The sequence below is a fragment of the Gopherus evgoodei genome, chromosome 9, assembly GCF_007399415.2.
Source record: "Gopherus evgoodei ecotype Sinaloan lineage chromosome 9, rGopEvg1_v1.p, whole genome shotgun sequence".
In the NCBI taxonomy this organism is placed as follows: Eukaryota; Metazoa; Chordata; order Testudines; family Testudinidae; genus Gopherus; species Gopherus evgoodei.
Window position 1 is genome coordinate 108,079,445 of NC_044330.1, and position 17,537 is coordinate 108,096,981.

General features: G+C 57.6%; 1 protein-coding gene and 1 long non-coding RNA gene across 3 annotated transcripts in view; one reads left to right on the top strand and one right to left on the bottom strand.

Moving 5' to 3' along the window:
* The window catches only part of LOC115657524, a 42,285-nt gene that overhangs the window by 11,460 nt on the left and 13,288 nt on the right, over positions 1-17,537 (top strand). The window contains exons 2-3 of one of the 2 annotated variants that reach the window (XR_004001995.1): positions 6,963-7,076; positions 13,972-14,889. This is a non-coding gene — a long non-coding RNA (uncharacterized LOC115657524). Of the gene's footprint in view, positions 1-6,962; positions 7,077-13,971; positions 14,890-17,537 lie in introns of those variants that run through there. The other variant, XR_004001994.1, reaches the window with a different exon arrangement.
* On the bottom strand, positions 9,399-13,923 carry C9HXorf65 (chromosome 9 CXorf65 homolog). Its single transcript, XM_030575471.1, has 4 exons — positions 12,867-13,923; positions 11,679-11,813; positions 11,166-11,234; positions 9,399-10,384 (listed from the first exon to the last, which is right to left on the bottom strand). Exons 1-4 carry the CDS (start codon positions 12,991-12,993, stop codon positions 10,062-10,064), a joined length of 654 nt encoding a protein of 217 aa, XP_030431331.1. The 5' UTR covers positions 12,994-13,923; the 3' UTR covers positions 9,399-10,061.

Below are 17,537 nucleotides of genomic sequence, written 5' to 3' on the forward strand. Positions count from 1 at the left end.
GGAGCCATTGTGATCATCTAGTCCAGTGGCTCTCAACCTTCCCAGACTGCTCTGTCCCTTTCAGGAGTCGGATCTGTCTTGCGTACCCCAAGTTACACCTCACTTACAAACTACTTGATTACAAAATCAGACCTAAGAATACAAAGGTGTCACAGCACAGCTACTTTCTCACTTTTACTATATAATTCTAAAATGCACTGGGCTATAAAGCTTGTACATACATTTCAGTGTATAGCGCAGAGCAGTATAAACAAGTCATTGTATGGAATGTTAGGTTGTACTGACTTCTCTAGTGTTTTTTTGTGTCACCTGTTGTACAAGTAGGCAAATCTCTAGGTGAGTTGATGTCCCCCTGGCAGAGCTCTGCAGACCCCCAGGGGTACATGTACCCCTCAGTGAGAACCACTGCTCCAGTCTGGCCTCCTGCACATTCATGCACTTATCTAAAGGAACCACGGTGCTAACACAGACAGCACGTCTCTTGCCTCCTGGTGTTGAGCTGCCTCAGACAGAGCAGAGTCCTTGCCAGACTTGGCTGCTGCACTGGACTCCAGTCTCTGTGCTCTCCTGGACACCTTGGGTGTTCACCCCACCCTTTCCCGGAGGGGGCCAATTAACCAAACAGGCCATGGCTGAGAGGCAGGTGGGTGAACACTCCCCTGCCTGAGGGAGGGAGCCGGCTGGTTTTGGAACAGCTGGGCTGGATTTATAAAGACAGGAAGCTGCTAGCAGAAGGGGCTGCTGGGAATGTCTGTAGTCATGCCCTGGGAGAAGGGAGGTGCATCTGAGCTGGCAAATCAAGAGCAGGGGTGGGAGCCAGGAAGGTAGGGCAGGGCAGGGCAGGGCAAGGCAGTGAGGTGTAGAAGGGAACAGACCTTGGATGCTGGCCAGAGGATCCCTGTGCAGAACCTGGAATGGAGGCGGGCCTGGGCTCCCCTACAGCCACTGAGGGAGTGGCACTACAAGGCACTGATTAGTAAGGCTGCCTAGACTGTTGGGGAGGAAAGACTTTTTGATACCCAGAAGGGGAAATGCATAGAGTGACCCAGCTGGAGGGTCAGGTCACAAAGAGGCAGCAGCAGCTCGTGGAGCAAGAAAGGGGCTGCAGACCCAGAGAGAGAGGTGGAGGACAGTTTGCAACTGTGGGAAGGGCTGTTGTCCCCACAAGCTATTGCTCAGAGAGACCAAGAGGAGGTGCTATCATGGTGATGGGTGAACCATCCTGTCATGCTGCATAGCAAAGAAACGCCCTCAGCAGGTGCTGAACTGGGCTTGGCCTGCAAGGCTGTTTCATTGCTGTGTAGACTTCTGGGCTTGGGCTGGAACCTGACCTCTGGGACCCTCCCACCTTCCAGGACCCTAGAGCCCCGGCTCCAGCCCAAGCCCAAAGCTCTGCACAGCAATGAAACAGCCCTGCTGGCCGAGCCAGCTGGCGTGGGCCAGCCGTAGGTGTCTAGCTGCAGTGCAGACATGCCCCGTGTGCAGGGTACAGTCGGGTATGCTGTACCAGTAAGATATCTGTAGCTGGGCGGTGTTCAGGCCATATGGAGTGGGTGGGGGAGTTCAGGCTGTATGGGGGGCAGGGTGTTCTGGCTCAATGACACAGTGCCTCTTACTGGTCTTGGCCTCTGTCTCTGATGTTCACAGCATCGGTAGATTCCCCAATAGTCCTGACAGGACTTTGGAAGATTATTCTCCATCCCTGGGCTGCTTCTGCCCAAGGCCCAAGCCTGTGGTGGGGTGGTACCTTGGGGGGCAGAGTGAGACGTCTTCCTAGAACTGAGCAGTGGGGGGGACGTGCCCGGTTCTTGGAGCCAGGGAAGACGTGCAGGTGGCTGGTTGGTTGAGAGAGAGGCTTGCCTGGCTGGGATTTTATGGGACTGGACCCGAGCACTCTGGCTCTCAGAGCCCATTGCTGGGGAGAGTCAGTGGGTCACCTGGAGCTGACTTTGAGGGATGGTGACTTAGAGCGCAAAGTGCTGACTGGCCTGTTGCCCAGGCAGCTGTGCCGGCTGCCGACACATTACTCTGTTCCCACCCTTGTAGGGCCCTGCTGCTGGAGCAGCGTGTCATGGCTCTGAACCGTGGTGTCAGGAAGGAAATTGCTCTATGGAAACAGTGAAGGTGTCTCAGCAGGAGGCTGAATGGGGGGGTCCAAGTACAACTGGATCTCAGCCAGGAAGAGCTTTGCTGGCTTGGGTTGATAAGAACATAAGAACGGTCGTCCTGGGTCAGACCAAAGGTCCATCCAGCCCAGTATCCTGTCTACCGACAGCGGCCAATGCCAGGTGCCCCAGAGAGAATGAACAGAACAGGCAATGATCAAGTGATCTCTCTCCTGCCATCCATCTCCACCCTCTGACACACAGAGGCCAGGGACACCATTCCTTACCCATCCTGGCTAATAGCCATTAGTGGACTTAACCTCCATGAATTTATCCAGTTCTCTTTTAAACGCTGTTATAGTCCCAGCCTTCACAACCTCCTCAGGTAAGGAGTTCCACAGGATGACTCTGCGCTGTGTGAAGAAGAACTTCCTTTTATTTGTTTTAAACCTGCTGCCCATTAATTTCATTTGGTGGCCCCTAGTTCTTGTATTATGGGAACAAGTACATAACTTTTCCTTATCCACTTTCTCCACATCACTCACGATTTCATATACCTCTATCATATCCCCCCTTAGTCTCCTCTTTTCCAAGCTGAAAAGTCCTGGCCTCTTTAATCTCTCCTCATATGGGACCCTCTCCAAACCCCTAATCATTTTAGTTACCCTTCTCTGAACATTTTCTAGTGCCAGTATATCTTTTCTGAGATGAGGAGACCACATCTGTATGCAGTATTCAAGATGTGGGTGTACCATCGATTTATATAAGGGCAATAATATAGTCTATCTTATTCTCTATCCCCTTTTTAATGATTCCTAACACCCTGTTTGCTTTTTTGACCGCCTGTTCACACTGCGTGGACATCTTCAGAGAACTATCCACGAAGACTCCAAGATCTTTTTCCTGACTCGTAGCTAAATTAGCCTCCATCATATTGTATGTATAGTTGGGGTTATTTTTCCCAATGCATTACTTTAAATTTATCCACATTATATTTCATTTGCCATTTTGTTGACCAAACACTTAGTTTTGTGAGATCTTTTTGAAGTTCTTCACAATCTGCTTTAGTCTAACTATCTTGAGCAGTTTAGTATCATCTGCAAACTTTGCCACCTAACTTTTTACCCTTTTCTCCAGATCATTTATGAATAAGTTGAATAGGATTGGTCCTAGGACAGACACTTGGGGAACACCACTAGTTACCCCTCTCCATTCTGAGAATTTACCATTAATTCCTACCCTTTGTTCCCTGTCTTTTAACCTGTTCTCAGTCCATGAAAGGACCTTCCCTCTTATCCCATGACAACTTAATTTACTTAAGAGCCTTTGGTGAAGGGCCTTGTCAAAGGCTTTCTGGAAATCTAAGTACACTATGTCCACTGGATCCCCCTTGTCCACATGTTTGTTGACCCCTTAAAGAACTCCAATAGATTAGTAAGACACAATTTCCCTTTACAGAAACCATGTTGACTTTTGCCCAACAATGTATGTTCTTCCATGTGTCTGACAATTTTATTCTTTACTATTGTTTCAACTAATTTGCCCGGTGCCGGGATCACCTCTAGAGCCCTTTTTAAATATTGGCGTGTGTGACGATGTGGTTCTGGCGGGACCCAACTGAGAGTGCCAGTTCAGGACCAATTGCTTAAACAGGGCAGTCACAGCCCCAGGCTGGGGTTTCTCCACCTCTAAGGCAAACCAAACCAGCCAGACAAAAATGACTTCGGTTTCACCCTACTGGCTAACTACAAGTCACACAAGCAATTTCCTTAGACACTCCAGTCTCCCAGTATCACCACCAGTGCCACCCATCCTAGGGATGAATGGTTATGAAGACCAACACCCCAATAAAAGAAAAAAGGTTCTCTCAATCCCAAAGGACCAAGCCCCGGACCAAGGTCAATATACACATCAGATCTTACCCAAAAATCACGCTGTTGCCAATCCTTTAGAATCTAAAATCTAAAGGTTTATTCATGAAGGGAAAAAGGTAGAGATGAGAGCTAGAATTGGTTAAATGGAATCAATTACATACCGTAATGGCAGAGTTCTTAGTTCAGGCTTGTAGCAGTGATGGAATAAACTGCAGGTTCAAATCAAGTCTCTAGAACATCCCCCGCTGGGATGGGTCATCAGTCCCTTGTGTAGAGCTTCAGTTTGTAGCAAAGTCCCTCCAGAGGTAGGAAGCAGGACTGAAGACAAAATGGAGATGAGGCATCAGCCTTATATAGGCTCTTCCAGGTGTAAGAACCTCTTTGTTCTTACTGTGGAAAATTACAACATAATGGAATCTGCAGTCACATGGGCCAGTTCCTGCACACCCTGCTGAGTCCCAAGGCGTATCTGCCTCCTCTCAATGGGTCAGTTGTGTAGCTGATGGTCCTTAATGGGCCATCCAGCAGGCTAGGCAGAGCTAACACCAGCTCATCTGGGATTTTTCCCAGAACTACAGCACCAATTTGAAATACAGACAGTATAGAGCCAATACTCATAACTTCAACTACATAATGATACAGACATACAGACAGCATAATCATAACCAGTAACCCATAACCCGGTCTTAGACACCTTATATGACCCCCTTTACATAAGATTTGGTGCCACTACAGGACCTTGGTTGCAAACCATGTTCTGTATGGTCCCAGTGTATATCAATAACCTCACAGCATTATATTAGCTAACTTCCAGTCACTGGGTGCAGAAGCCAGGGTGATGTAACCAGGGTACCTGCCTCCTGCTGCTGGGCTCTTTTCTGCAGAAGGAAGGGGGCTCCCAGGAAGCACCTGACTGGTCTCAGATAAATGCACCTTATGACCAGTGAATAGCAACAGCCAATCAAAGCCCTACACTGACGTACTCCCCCTCCCTTCTCATGCCAGCCCCTCTTCTAAAGTCTTGTCCATGGGGAAGCTGCCCTAGCTTCCTGAGGGCCCGTCGTGGCTGGAGTAGCCCCTTCACCCCCTGGCCTGTCGTGGCTGGAGTAGCCCCTTCACCCCCTGGCCCGTCGTGGCTGGAGTAGCCCCTTCACCCCCTGGCCCGTCGTGGCTGGAGTAGCACCCTCACGTCGCGCCCGAAGTAGCGCCCCGACCCCCCGGCCCGTCACGCACTCACCCCCCGGCCCATCGCGCCCAGAGTAGCACCCTGACCCCCCGGCCTATCGCGCCCGGAGTAGCGCCCCCACCCCCAGGCTGCTGGCGCCTTAAATGCCAGGACATCTAACCCTGCTTCGAGCACCAGGGACTGTTGGCACCGCCTCTGCGTGAGGCTCTCACCATCGCTCGTGCCGGGGCAAGCCACAGTGAGGGATCTTAAGGAAAAAGGTCTAGTGTTCGCTAGGCTTTCGCTTGGCAGCAATGCAGACAGTGAGGCTGGACTTCTGCCTGAGCCAGGCCTGGGTCAGCGGCTGCTCAGGCTTCTTGCTGTGGAATAGCCAAGAATCTAGAGCACCTTGGTACCTGTTTCTGTGGAAATGGAGGCACTTGACATCCTCGTTCTTCCCTGGAAGCTGTGAAAGTGAAATGGATCCCAAAGCCTCCCTCCTTGCCAGGGGCACCTGTAGGTGAGCTGGAGCTGGGGAGGCCATTGGAGCTCATCCTTGCCACCCCCAGGCCAATGCATGGGCAGTGCTGTTTGCTGTGGTTTGTCCACTCTAGTACTGGGAGACGATTTCCCAGCCTGGTGCATCTGGCTGTTGGAAAGTTGGCTCTGTCATGCAGTCTGCTTTTCCCTTGGAATTCCATCCCCTAGCTACAGCCCCTTGGGATGCCCAGACAAACCTGCCCTCTCCAGTGTTTGCAGACTGTTCTCCTGCCCCTTGGGCTGTTGCTTAGCTGAACTTGACAGATTTAATTCTTGCCCCATAAATTGCTCCTTCCAGGCTCCTAAACGTGTCTGTGGCTTTTGTCTAAGCTCTCACCAGCGTGTCACTATCTTTCTGGGAAGGAGGTGCCCACAAGTGCCCTCCTATTCTAGTGTGCCTATTGGGGATACTCCAGGCCCCAGCAGTATGGTGGCCACTCACACATTCTGGTACTTCTAGGAACTGCGTGGGCCCCCCCCCGCCAATGTGACAGTGCGTGCGAGGTCACACTGCACTGGGGGAAGAGGGAGGGTTAAGAGTCCGAGGGGATGGACCAGTGTCCCCTGTCCAATACCAGACAAACTCAGGTTCAGTTTGTCCCAGTACTGGACGGGGGACAAAGCTCTCAAAGAGGATGGTCCAGTTTAATGCTGGACGTGTGGCCTGCCTAGCCAGTAGTTGCCTGGGTACTGTTCTCAGAGGCAAGCAGTGTCGGTGCCTGGTGGGTTCCAGTAACCATCAGACATGTTGCTAAGGGACAGGTTTTTACTAGGGCTGGCAGGAAAGGGAAGGCTGCAGATCCCCTAGGCACAGGGGCTTAGTGAGGGTCTCTGGGGCAGTCCCGTGCTCTTCAGGGCTAGTGCCTGGGGTGTCCTCTCCAGCCCAGCCTCTAGTCAAGCAAATTTGCATGTCAGCTGCCAAGTCAGGTTCCATTAGCATTTCTCATTGGGGCCCCTCTGCACTGGCTCCCTGCTCTCCCATCAGACCCACACAAACCTGCTCCTGTTTGAGGTGCAGCTTCTCTCCAGCGCCCTGCTGCCCTGCAGTTCCCACTCCCAAACAGCCTCACACCTCCTGGGTAAGGCCCTTTCCCCTTACCTGGCATGGGGAGGGGCAGATGGGAGTTGTGGCCCCCTCTTTGCAGATCTGTTGCACCATGTGTGGTTGAACCAGGTGCTGAGCAGTGTCCCCTCCCTGTGTGATGGAGGAGGCCTGTGTGTCTTGCAGCAGTATCCCATGACAGGCTCATGTCTAACTTGCTGATCTCCTTGCTCTAGCCTGCTCCTGATTCCTCCCTCCTGAGGCAGTGGCCACTGCTAATCTTTCAGTGCCCCCTTGTATTTCTTCCATGGCCATTGAAGACGCTCATCCATCTGTGCTGCCTGGGCCAGGTACTGCAGCCTGGGGTGAGAGGTTGGGGTTCTGGGGGAAGTGTGAGAAGCCACAGGGTAGGAATGGGGGAAGGTGGGGAGCAGAGAGACAGTGACCTTTACAAGTAGGGTTCTGGTGGCCCTGGGCTCTGGTTCCATCTCTGGGCAGTGGGAGCAGAACTCTGCTTGCAGACTCCTCCATGCACTTACCTGTCTTCCCTTGTCCATGTTTCCTGGGCTGGGGGACTTGAAGGCTTGGGGGTGGGGGAGGCTAGGGGCACCCTCCAGGCTATGGCAGGTCTCGGGGGGAATCCCACTGCCTGATGCACCTCTGGCACTGACTATGCCTCATCTTTGCACCTTCCCTTTTCTCACCGCCCCCTGATTGATATGGGCCCTGTAGCTCTGTCAATGATGAGGACTCCCTGCAGTAAACTGAGCGGTGGTGCCTTCAGCAGATGTGCCTGCCTGTTGGGTGATGAGCAACTCTAGGCTTGCCTTCCAGCAGCTTGGCTGTGAGATGGCCTGGCATTCAGCGCTGGACAGAAAGGGCAGTGCTCAAGGGCTGGACCTCCCTGCTGGGGAGCATTTGGATACCTGCCTGCCTGCCTAGTTTTGTGATGGGAGAAGGGAGCGGAGCTCATCCGAGATTCCTGTTTCCTGCCAGCTTCCCCATGTTAGCCACCTCAGGGAAACCCTGCAGAGGTATTGCACGAAACCCCTGGAGTGCCTGGGTCGAGTGTCAGGCTCCTGGCAGAAGGCAGGAGTCCCAGCTAGTCAGCCACTAGCAGCAGGTGCTCCATTCTGTGTACTGGCTGCTCCTGGCTGGCAAGGAACAGCCCCTCTCAATGTTTCATCAGGCAGACACGGTGCCAGACTGTCAGCCTCTCGTATGCAATGATTTCATGGTGATGACTGGAGACAGAAGGTGTGCACAGGGCCGGTGCAAGGATGTTTTGCGCCCTAGGTGAAACTTCCATCTTGCACCCTCCCCCCCGCGCCCCATCCTGAGGTGCCCCCCACAGCAGCTCCCCCCCTCCACCCTGAGACGCCCCACCCATGGCAGCTCCTCCGCTTCGCCCTGAGGCGCCCCCCCCTTGCAGCAGCTCCCCACCCGCGACCCTGAGGCACCCCCCCCGCCCCGCTCCAGCTCACCCTTGGTCCGCGCACGAGCACGAGCATCCCGAGCACGCCATCGCTGCTTCACTTTTCCTGCCTCCCAGGCTTGGGGTGCCAATCAGCTTAGGCACCGCAAGCCTGGGAGGCGGGAGAAGTGAAGCTGCCACAGCGTGCTCGGGGAGGAGGCGGGGCAGGGGTGAGCTGGGGCGGGGAGTTCCCCTGCGTGCTGGCCCCCTCCCTTACTTGCTGCAGGCGGCCCTCCCCGTGCTCCCCTGCCCCATCTCCCTCCACCTAAATGCTGGAGGCGACCAGGGCAGCCAAAGATCCGGCTACCGCGGTCACTGCCGAAGAAAATGGCGCCCCCCCAAATCCCAGCGCCCTAGGCAACCGCCTAGGTCGCCTAAATGGTTGCACTGGCCCTGGATGTGCAGGGCCAGCGGTGATTGCTATCAAGTATTTCTAATGGCCAGAAGACACTAGATGGGGAGGGCTCTGAGTTATGACAGATAATTCGTTCCCAGGTTCCCGGCTGCTGGGCCTCACCCACATGCCCAGGGTCGAGCTGATCACCATTTCCCCCCAGAGACTCGAGGGAGGAAGGGGGTTGCACTTTCCACTCCAGTGTGGGGCATGGGCCACTTGCTTGTTTGAACTGGTGTAAGTGGCAGAGTCTGTAACTTTTAACTCTGACGTCAGTAAGTCAGCCAGAGGTTATGGGTCTGTTACGGGAGTGGGTAGGGGAGGTCTGTGGCCTGCGATGTGCAGGTCAGACTAGATGATCACACTGGTCCCTTCTGGCCCGAAAGTCCAAGAGATGATATGGACCGGGCCCTTGGCCCAGCGACTCCCTCCCCAGGCTGGCTGCTTCCTTTGGAGGTTCTGAGCTGCTGCCTAGGGGCCCCTCTGGTCTGTGCAGAACCTCCAATCAGGAGGCTCCCTGGGGACATCAGCCTTAAAAATATGGGATTGTCTCAAAATGTGAAATGGGCCAGACAGAAAATAGTGGTGAACTGCTGCTCCTCTCCCTTCAGCCGTGGGTGCACAGCTGCGGCTCTCCTGGGCCTCAGGGCACAGCATGGAGCTGCCTGAGGGCCCCCCTGCATGCGCTTGGAGGTGGCAGCCTGATGGGCCAGGCTGGATTCCCAGGGCCTGGGGCAGGCTGGGCAGGTAGGACTGAGCTGGATTCCCCAGGCCCCTCTGAATCTCCGTGAATCCCAGAGCCTCTGCAAGGAAAGTGCCACCACGCTTTTATTTCAGGCTCAGCGATGCTTCTCCTTCTTGCTGGCCTCTGGTTTGATTTTGGGGGATGGTCCTGCTTTTCGTGGGGCACCCTCTTCGTCGGCAGCTCCAGCTGCCCCCTGACCAGGCCTCCCCGTGAGCTTTCCCTGGACAGAGAAGGCAGGTGGGGTTATGGGGAGGGAATTTGGAAGTAGTATTGTCTGCAGTGCTGGGGCTGCCCCCGCCCCCCAGGGCTGCAGGCCCTGACCGCTGTGCAAGATGCAGGATGTTCTGCAGCCTGGAGAATGGGAGAGATGCTAGATGGGAGCCTGGAGCACGTGGGCGGGGGGTGTCCTGCAGCAGAAGAGGACGCTGGTCCAACCTCCCTGTGACTGACCTCTCCAGTGTGGCTTGCAGGGTTTCTGGGGTGATTGAACTGCCCCTGACTGAGCTGTGGACCCCAAACCCTACATAAGCCCTAATCTGACCCAAGCCCCCACCTCCCAGAGAAGCAGCTGGGTAGGGAATGCTCTGCACGGTCCCCTTCCAGTAGCCTGGGATTCAAAGAAAGCAGGAGCCAGCAGGGTCCTGTGCCCCCTGGGCAGGCTTGAGGTGCTGCTTTTGGGCTAGAGGAGTTCTGGGTGGGAGCATGGGAGGGGAAAAGGGAAGCTAGTGTCCCTGGCTTTTGTTCCCCACCCTGACTCTGGGAGTCTCTGAGCTTCTGGACACTCCCTCCTTTCTGGCGCTCCCTGAGCCGCTTCCTCCCCTCACGTACACTTCCCCAGAGACCAGAGCAGAGAGGGCCAAGTCCCCTCTGCCAGAACCAGGGAGTGGGCTGCCAGCAGAGCAGGCCAGGGGCATGGAGCTCACTGAGATCTGGGAGGGCACAATGGAAATCAGCGACTCCATGGTCTGGATCTTCTTCCCATCCTGGGCCTTCAGCAGCTTGAGACGGCTCTTTTCCAGGAACTCACACTGAGTGTGCAAGGCATCTGCAGAGAGGGGACAGGTGGGCGGGGCTCAAAGGAATGGCATCTCTCTGGCCGCAGGGGACCTACCCTCTCTGATCAGGCGAAACCCCTTCCTCCCTGGACCCCTGCAGCGCTGGCACTGGCTAGCGGGACTGTGGCTAGGGCAGGTTGCCCAGGTGAAGTGGAGGCAGATTCTCAAAAGCAGCCTGTAAATTAGTGGCAGGCCCCAAACCGCAGGTGTTTGGGGTGGGCAGTTCTGGGAGCTCACGTCTTGTACCCAAGCAATGGTGTGATGCTGTCAAGGAAAGTAGAGGCTTGAAATCAGGAGATGCTTCCTCGTGGAGACCGGTGCTGGTGCAGGGGCATCTGTCAAGGCAAAGGGGGAGCCCCGGCCAGGGGCCATTTATACCTGGACTGGACAAAGCCCTGAATGGGCACCAGGGACCAGGCACAGGGCCCCATTGCTGTGACATCAGTAACACCTCGGTAGCTGCCTGCTGTGGGGAGCCCTGCGCACTGCCAGACCCTGTAGCGGCTGTGGCTCCTTCCCTGAGATCTGGGCTTTGATAACCCTGTTCCAGCAGCGGCCACCACGTGAGCGCATCTGAGGAAGAGGCGCCATCCTCACCAATAATGCCCCAGTGCTACACCTCCCTCCGTCCCTGCTCTGCACCTCCCAGGCTGCATCCTGCCACGCCTCACGACTGCCGGGGTGATGTGCAGCCAAGTCCTTTCTGCAGCTCCCCTGCCTTGGCCTCTGTGTGCTGCTCTGAGCATGGGGCAGGGAGCAGCCGGCACCTACCCAGCAGCTCTGGTTCAGGGTCCTTGAGGATTGGGGTGAAGGCGCGATAGGTGTTTTCCTGTTTGGTCCCTGCAAGAAGGAATCCTCAGCATCAGGTCACGGGTGGAGAAGGTGCCATAGGCTGGTGTTGCCTGCTCCCCTCGCACCTCAGGGCAGCAGCAGAGGCCGTCTGTGCTCTGCCCAGGTGCTGGGCTGGCAGGGCAGGGCAGGCAGTCCTGGGCCGATGGGGGTAGAGTGAGGCTGGGAGGATGTTGGTGTGAAGCCTGCTCAGCGCTAGTACCTCTGGCTGTGGGCATCAGATTCCTGCTCTGGGCCACTGGGGGTGGGGCAGATGGCATGAGGAGCCCCCCCCCCGGGCAGAGACTGAGTCTTGCTTTGCATAGAGGTGCTTTTAAAGGGATAATTGTCTCCCCCCGAGCCTCTGCCCACCCCCTCCCTGGCCAGCTGAGGTGCTAGGGCTTCAGGGGGAGGGGCTGTGCTGCTGGGGGCTGCAGGGCGTCCCTGGGAAGGCACCTGGGGCTCCACGCTCCACCCGGCACACGTAATAGGTCCCTCGGGGCGAAAGGAACTTGCTGGCGCTGTCGCTGGGGAGCTTGACCAGGAAGAGCAGCTTGAGGGTGCCCTGTTCGTCGCACAGGTCAATGGCTTCTGGAAGACACCACAAGTCCTGGGAATGAATTGTGCTCCCTCCATCCTCCCCATGGCACAGCCCATGGCGCTGACATCGGGACCTGCCTGCCGCCGAGCTCGCTGGGGCATTCACTTTCCAAATAGAGTCCTGTGAGGCTGGGCAGGGCCAAGCCCTCTGCTAAGCCTGCTCCCGCACCCACCGGGCTGTGGAGATGGGTTACGGGGCTGGGAATCCCGGCTGCCCTGCAGCCCACTGGGGCACTTCACCCGCCAGACTCCCCTTCCCCTGCATGCTGCAGAATGCTCCCCTGCCTCCCACTCCCAGCTGGTGTCCAGCCATGCTGCTCTCCCCCTCGCACCCGGCCTCGCAACTCTGCTGCTAGCCCACCCCCGCAGTCAGTCCTGTCGCCTTTGCCCCATCAGGCCTGCCCCTGCTGAGCCAGCCTCTGCACAGTGCCATGGCACTGGTGATCCCCTCATCAAAACTGCCTCCTCAGTGACTTTGTGCTTCATGCCCCTGGCTCTAGCTCTGTGCCACTCCGGCTTGAAGCCCAGACCCCTCCTGCTTGGCCGCTCAGACGTGGGGATGGTGCCACCTTGGGAGGGCATCATGTGGGCTGCTGCCTGACTCCCTCACCCACAGCCCTCTGGACCCATTAGACTCTGCTGTTGTCAACAGGGTATTCCTCTCCTCCTCCCCACAGTGTCTGAGTGCCTCTGCTGCATGGCTCCCCCACGCTCCACTGCATGTGTCCTGCCCAGCATGGCGCCCTCCCCTTGGCATCTGACATGACTATGCTCACCAGTGCCCTGCTCCCCGGGTCTTGCGCAGAGCTCTCCCCTGGTGGCTCCCTCCTGGGCTACCTGCTGCAGTTGGATGCTGCTCGTATGCGCTGCCATTACCCAAAGCCAGCTTGCACCCTCTTGTCCTGGCCTCCCCAGCATGTGCCATGGGCCCAGAGCCGTGTGCTCTGGCTCACTAGATTGGATCTGCAGGTCTGGCCGTGCTGCCAGCCCGCTCTCGGTCTCTGGCGGGGTCCCGGCGCAGGCCTGGCAGGTCGGGGTGCTCACCTGTTCTCCGGAGCCCCACCTTACTCCTCAGGTAGTGCAGCAGCAGGAGGACAGAGCAGCAGGTGTTAGCCAGAAACTGCTGGTTCTCTGGAAGGGACGAGGCAGTGCCTGACCCAGGGCTGGGCATGGCCTCAGGGCTATGCCCTGGGGGAAATGATGCTGCAGGTGGGAGCTATCTGCAGGCTGCTGCCCCCGCCTTGCTAGGCCCATCCACATGCTGGGGCGAGAGTATGACTCCCAGTGCCCAGCAACACTAGCAAGTGCAGGGCTCACCAGCCAAACCCCCCGTGGGCTCAGACTGAGCATGGGGAATGCCCCAGTGCCCATGGTTTGGCCATGCCAGCCCAGCCAGCGGCTCTGTATCTGCTCTCTTGGTGAGCTGGCACCTGGGAACTGTCTCTTAGCCCAGGACAAGCTGTGCCCTGCGGTGCTCCTGCAGCCCAGGCTTGCAAGGCTGAGGTGGATCCTTTGGGGCTCTGGAAGCCCAAGAGAGACCCCAGCGGAGAACTCAGGCCTACCCCCTTGTAGAGCTAACCGGAGTCCTGCCCCCTCACCTCACCCTGACCCAGCCTCCCAGTGATGGCTGCAGCACATCCAACACCTTCTCCCAGCCAGCGCCCAGCATGGGGCCTCACCTCCATGTTTGACACAGATGAACATCGTAGTGCCGAGGCCAAGCTACATGAGGCCAGTGGTGGGCTGCAGGGCGCGCTCCCCCCCCCCCACATGACCTGCAGCAGGGCTATTGTGAAGTCAGCCGCAGACAGAAAGGTCTGGCTACCGGGCTGGGGACGGGGGGGAAGGCAGCTTGATGGCCTAGGCTGGAGATGCTGACAGGTGGGCCTCTGGCAAGAGGAGATGGTGAGGGCTTTGAGCACAGCTGTGGGCCGTCATCATGGCAGTGTGGTGTACTGAGGATGGGGTTAGAATCGCAAGCGAGCGCTCTGAGAGCTCGTGCCGGATGTTCCTGGGCCAGTTGGCAGACTGGGGCTCGGCAAGGAAGCCTGCACGCTGTGTGTCAGTTTGCAGTCAGCCAGCCTAGAACCAGGTGGGTGGTGTTGGGCCGCTGCCTACAGAGCAGCCTGTTTTGTCTCTCTGTTTTCAGGAGCTGCTGGCGGGAGTGTTCTGCGAGCTGCACAGTAAAGCCAGGTGTCATTGCACCCTTCCAACAAGAGTGTGTTTATGGTTTTATCTCACTTGACTGTGTGGGCCGTGCCCAGAACAGGAAACTCTTCGGTTCCTTACGGCCCAGGGTAGGCAGTGACGTGAGTGCCTGCTGGGCGTCAGCCACTCACCATGGCATACGTGGTTGGGTGACACTCCCAATGGGCCAATGGCAAAGCAGTGAGCAGAGAACCCAGGCTCTGCGCACAGCCCAGGAGGAGAGCAGGACACAGGTCAGATGCAGGGGAACAGGCCCAGCCAGAGGGATGCACAATGGATTCCAGCAGGCAAGTGATTGAATGCGGAGCCCCCGCTCCAGGCGAGTGACTCCTGGGACCCCGCAGGGAACCTCCGTGGGAGTGAGGGGCACTGGGGCAGAGCCAGGGGACGTGGGAGAGGCTGCAGAGTGGCTGGGTCGGGGGGAAGACGGGGTTGCAGGTGCAGAATGCCCAGAGGAACAAACGCTTGCGTGAGATTGTTTTTATTTATCTGTAGAGCTGCTGCACAATCAGCAGCCAGAGAGCTGCTCTGGCAGGGCCCTGGTCGACCCGGGCAGAACGTGGGGAGCATGAGGGGCAGCAAGGCCCAGCCAGGCAAACATTCAGGGCACGGCAGCCACATGGCCAGGTGCCTTACGCTGGTGAGCTGCCTGGCGACTGGTGGGGAGGCAAAGGGCACGGGCGGGGGGGCACTGAAAGAATGCTGAGGGGAGCATCATGTATGTGGAAAAGGGTATATGCATGCAGATGGGGGTAAGGGGAGTGCTTGAGGCGCTGGGCAAGGGGTGCTGGGGTGGATGGGGGAGGGGTACATGTGTGAGGATGGGGAGAGCGGTGCTGGGGTGGATGGGGGAGGGGTACATGTGTGAGGATGGGGCGATGGTGCTGGGGTGGATGGGGAGGGATACATGTGTGAGGATGGAGCAATGGTGCTGGGGTGGATGGGGAGGGATACATGTGTGAGGATGGGGCGAGGGGTGCTGGGGTGGATGGGGGAGGGATACATGTGTGAGGATGGGGCGATGGTGCTGGGGTGGATGGGGGAGGGGTACATGTGTGAGGATGGGGCGATGGTGCTGGGGTGGATGGGGAGGGATACATGTGTGAGGATGGGGCGATGGGTGCTGGGGTGGATGGGGAGGGATACATGTGTGAGGATGGGGCGAGGGGTGCTGGGGTGGATGGGGGAGGGATACATGTGTGAGGATGGGGTGATAGATGCTGGGGTGGATGGGGAGGGATACATGTGTGATGATGGGGCGATGGGTGCTGGGGTGCATGGGGGAGGGATACATGTGTGAGGATGGGGTGAGGGGTGCTGGGGTGGATGGGGCTAGGGATACATGTGTGAGGATGGGGTGAGGGGTGCTGGGGTGCATGGGGGAGGGATACATGTGTGAGGATGGGGAGAGCGGTGCTGGAGTGGATGGGGAGGGATACATGTGTGAGGATGGGGCGATGGGTGCTGGGGTGGATGGGGAGCGATACATGTGTGATGATGGGGCGATGGGTGCTGGAGTGGATGGGGAGGGATACATGTGTGAGGATGGGGAGAGCGGTGCTGGGGTGGATGGGGAGGGATACATGTGTGAGGATGGGGCGAGGGGTGCTGGGGTGGATGGGGGAGGGGTACATGTGTGAGGATGGGGCGATGGGTGCTGGGGTGGATGGGGAGCGATACATGTGTGAGGATGGGGCGAGGGGTGCTGGGGTGGATGGGGGAGGGATACATGTGTGAGGATGGGGAGAGCGGTGCTGGGGTGGATGGGGGAGGGGTACATGCGTGAGGATGGGGCGATGGTGCTGGGGTGGATGGGGAGGGATACATGTGTGAGGATGGAGCAATGGTGCTGGGGTGGATGGGGAGGGATACATGTGTGATGATGGGGCGATGGGTGCTGGGGTGCATGGGGGAGGGATACATGTGTGAGGATGGGGTGATAGATGCTGGGGTGGAAAGGGGAGGGATACATGTGTGAGGATGGGGCAATGGGTACTGGGGTGCATGGGGGAGGGATACATGTGTGAGGATGGGGTGAGGGGTGCTGGGGTGGATGGGGAGCGATACATGTGTGAGGATGGGGCGAGGGGTGCTGGGGTGGATGGGGGAGGGATACATGTGTGAGGATGGGGAGAGCGGTGCTGGGGTGCATGGGGGAGGGATACATGTGTGAGGATGGGGAGAGCGGTGCTGGAGTGGATGGGGAGGGATACATGTGTGAGGATGGGGAGAGCGGTGCTGGGGTGGATGGGGGAGGGGTACATGTGTGAGGATGGGGCGATGGTGCTGGGGTGGATGGGGAGGGATACATGTGTGAGGATGGAGCAATGGTGCTGGGGTGGATGGGGAGGGATACATGTGTGAGGATGGGGCGAGGGGTGCTGGGGTGGATGGGGGAGGGATACATGTGTGAGGATGGGGCGATGGTGCTGGGGTGGATGGGGAGGGATACATGTGTGAGGATGGGGCGATGGGTGCTGGGGTGGATGGGGAGGGATACATGTGTGAGGATGGGGCGAGGGGTGCTGGGGTGGATGGGGGAGGGATACATGTGTGAGGATGGGGTGATAGATGCTGGGGTGGAAAGGGGAGGGATACATGTGTGATGATGGGGCGATGGGTGCTGGGGTGCATGGGGGAGGGATACATGTGTGAGGATGGGGTGAGGGGTGCTGGGGTGGATGGGGCTAGGGATACATGTGTGAGGATGGGGTGAGGGGTGCTGGGGTGCATGGGGGAGGGATACATGTGTGAGGATGGGGAGAGCGGTGCTGGAGTGGATGGGGAGGGATACATGTGTGAGGATGGGGCGATGGGTGCTGGGGTGGATGGGGGAGGGGTACATGTGTGAGGATGGGGCGATGGGTGCTGGGGTGGATGGGGAGCGATACATGTGTGATGATGGGGCGATGGGTGCTGGAGTGGATGGGGAGGGATACATGTGTGAGGATGGGGAGAGCGGTGCTGGGGTGGATGGGGAGGGATACATGTGTGAGGATGGGGCGAGGGGTGCTGGGGTGGATGGGGGAGGGGTACATGTGTGAGGATGGGGCGATGGGTGCTGGGGTGGATGGGGAGCGATACATGTGTGAGGATGGGGCGAGGGGTGCTGGGGTGGATGGGGGAGGGATACATGTGTGAGGATGGGGAGAGCGGTGCTGGGGTGGATGGGGGAGGGGTACATGCGTGAGGATGGGGCGATGGTGCTGGGGTGGATGGGGAGGGATACATGTGTGAGGATGGAGCAATGGTGCTGGGGTGGATGGGGAGGGATACATGTGTGAGGATGGGGCGAGGGGTGCTGGGGTGGATGGGGGAGGGATACATGTGTGAGGATGGGGTGATAGATGCTGGGGTGGAAAGGGGAGGGATACATGTGTGATGATGGGGCGATGGGTGCTGGGGTGCATGGGGGAGGGATACATGTGTGAGGATGGGGTGATAGATGCTGGGGTGGAAAGGGGAGGGATACATGTGTGAGGATGGGGCAATGGGTACTGGGGTGCA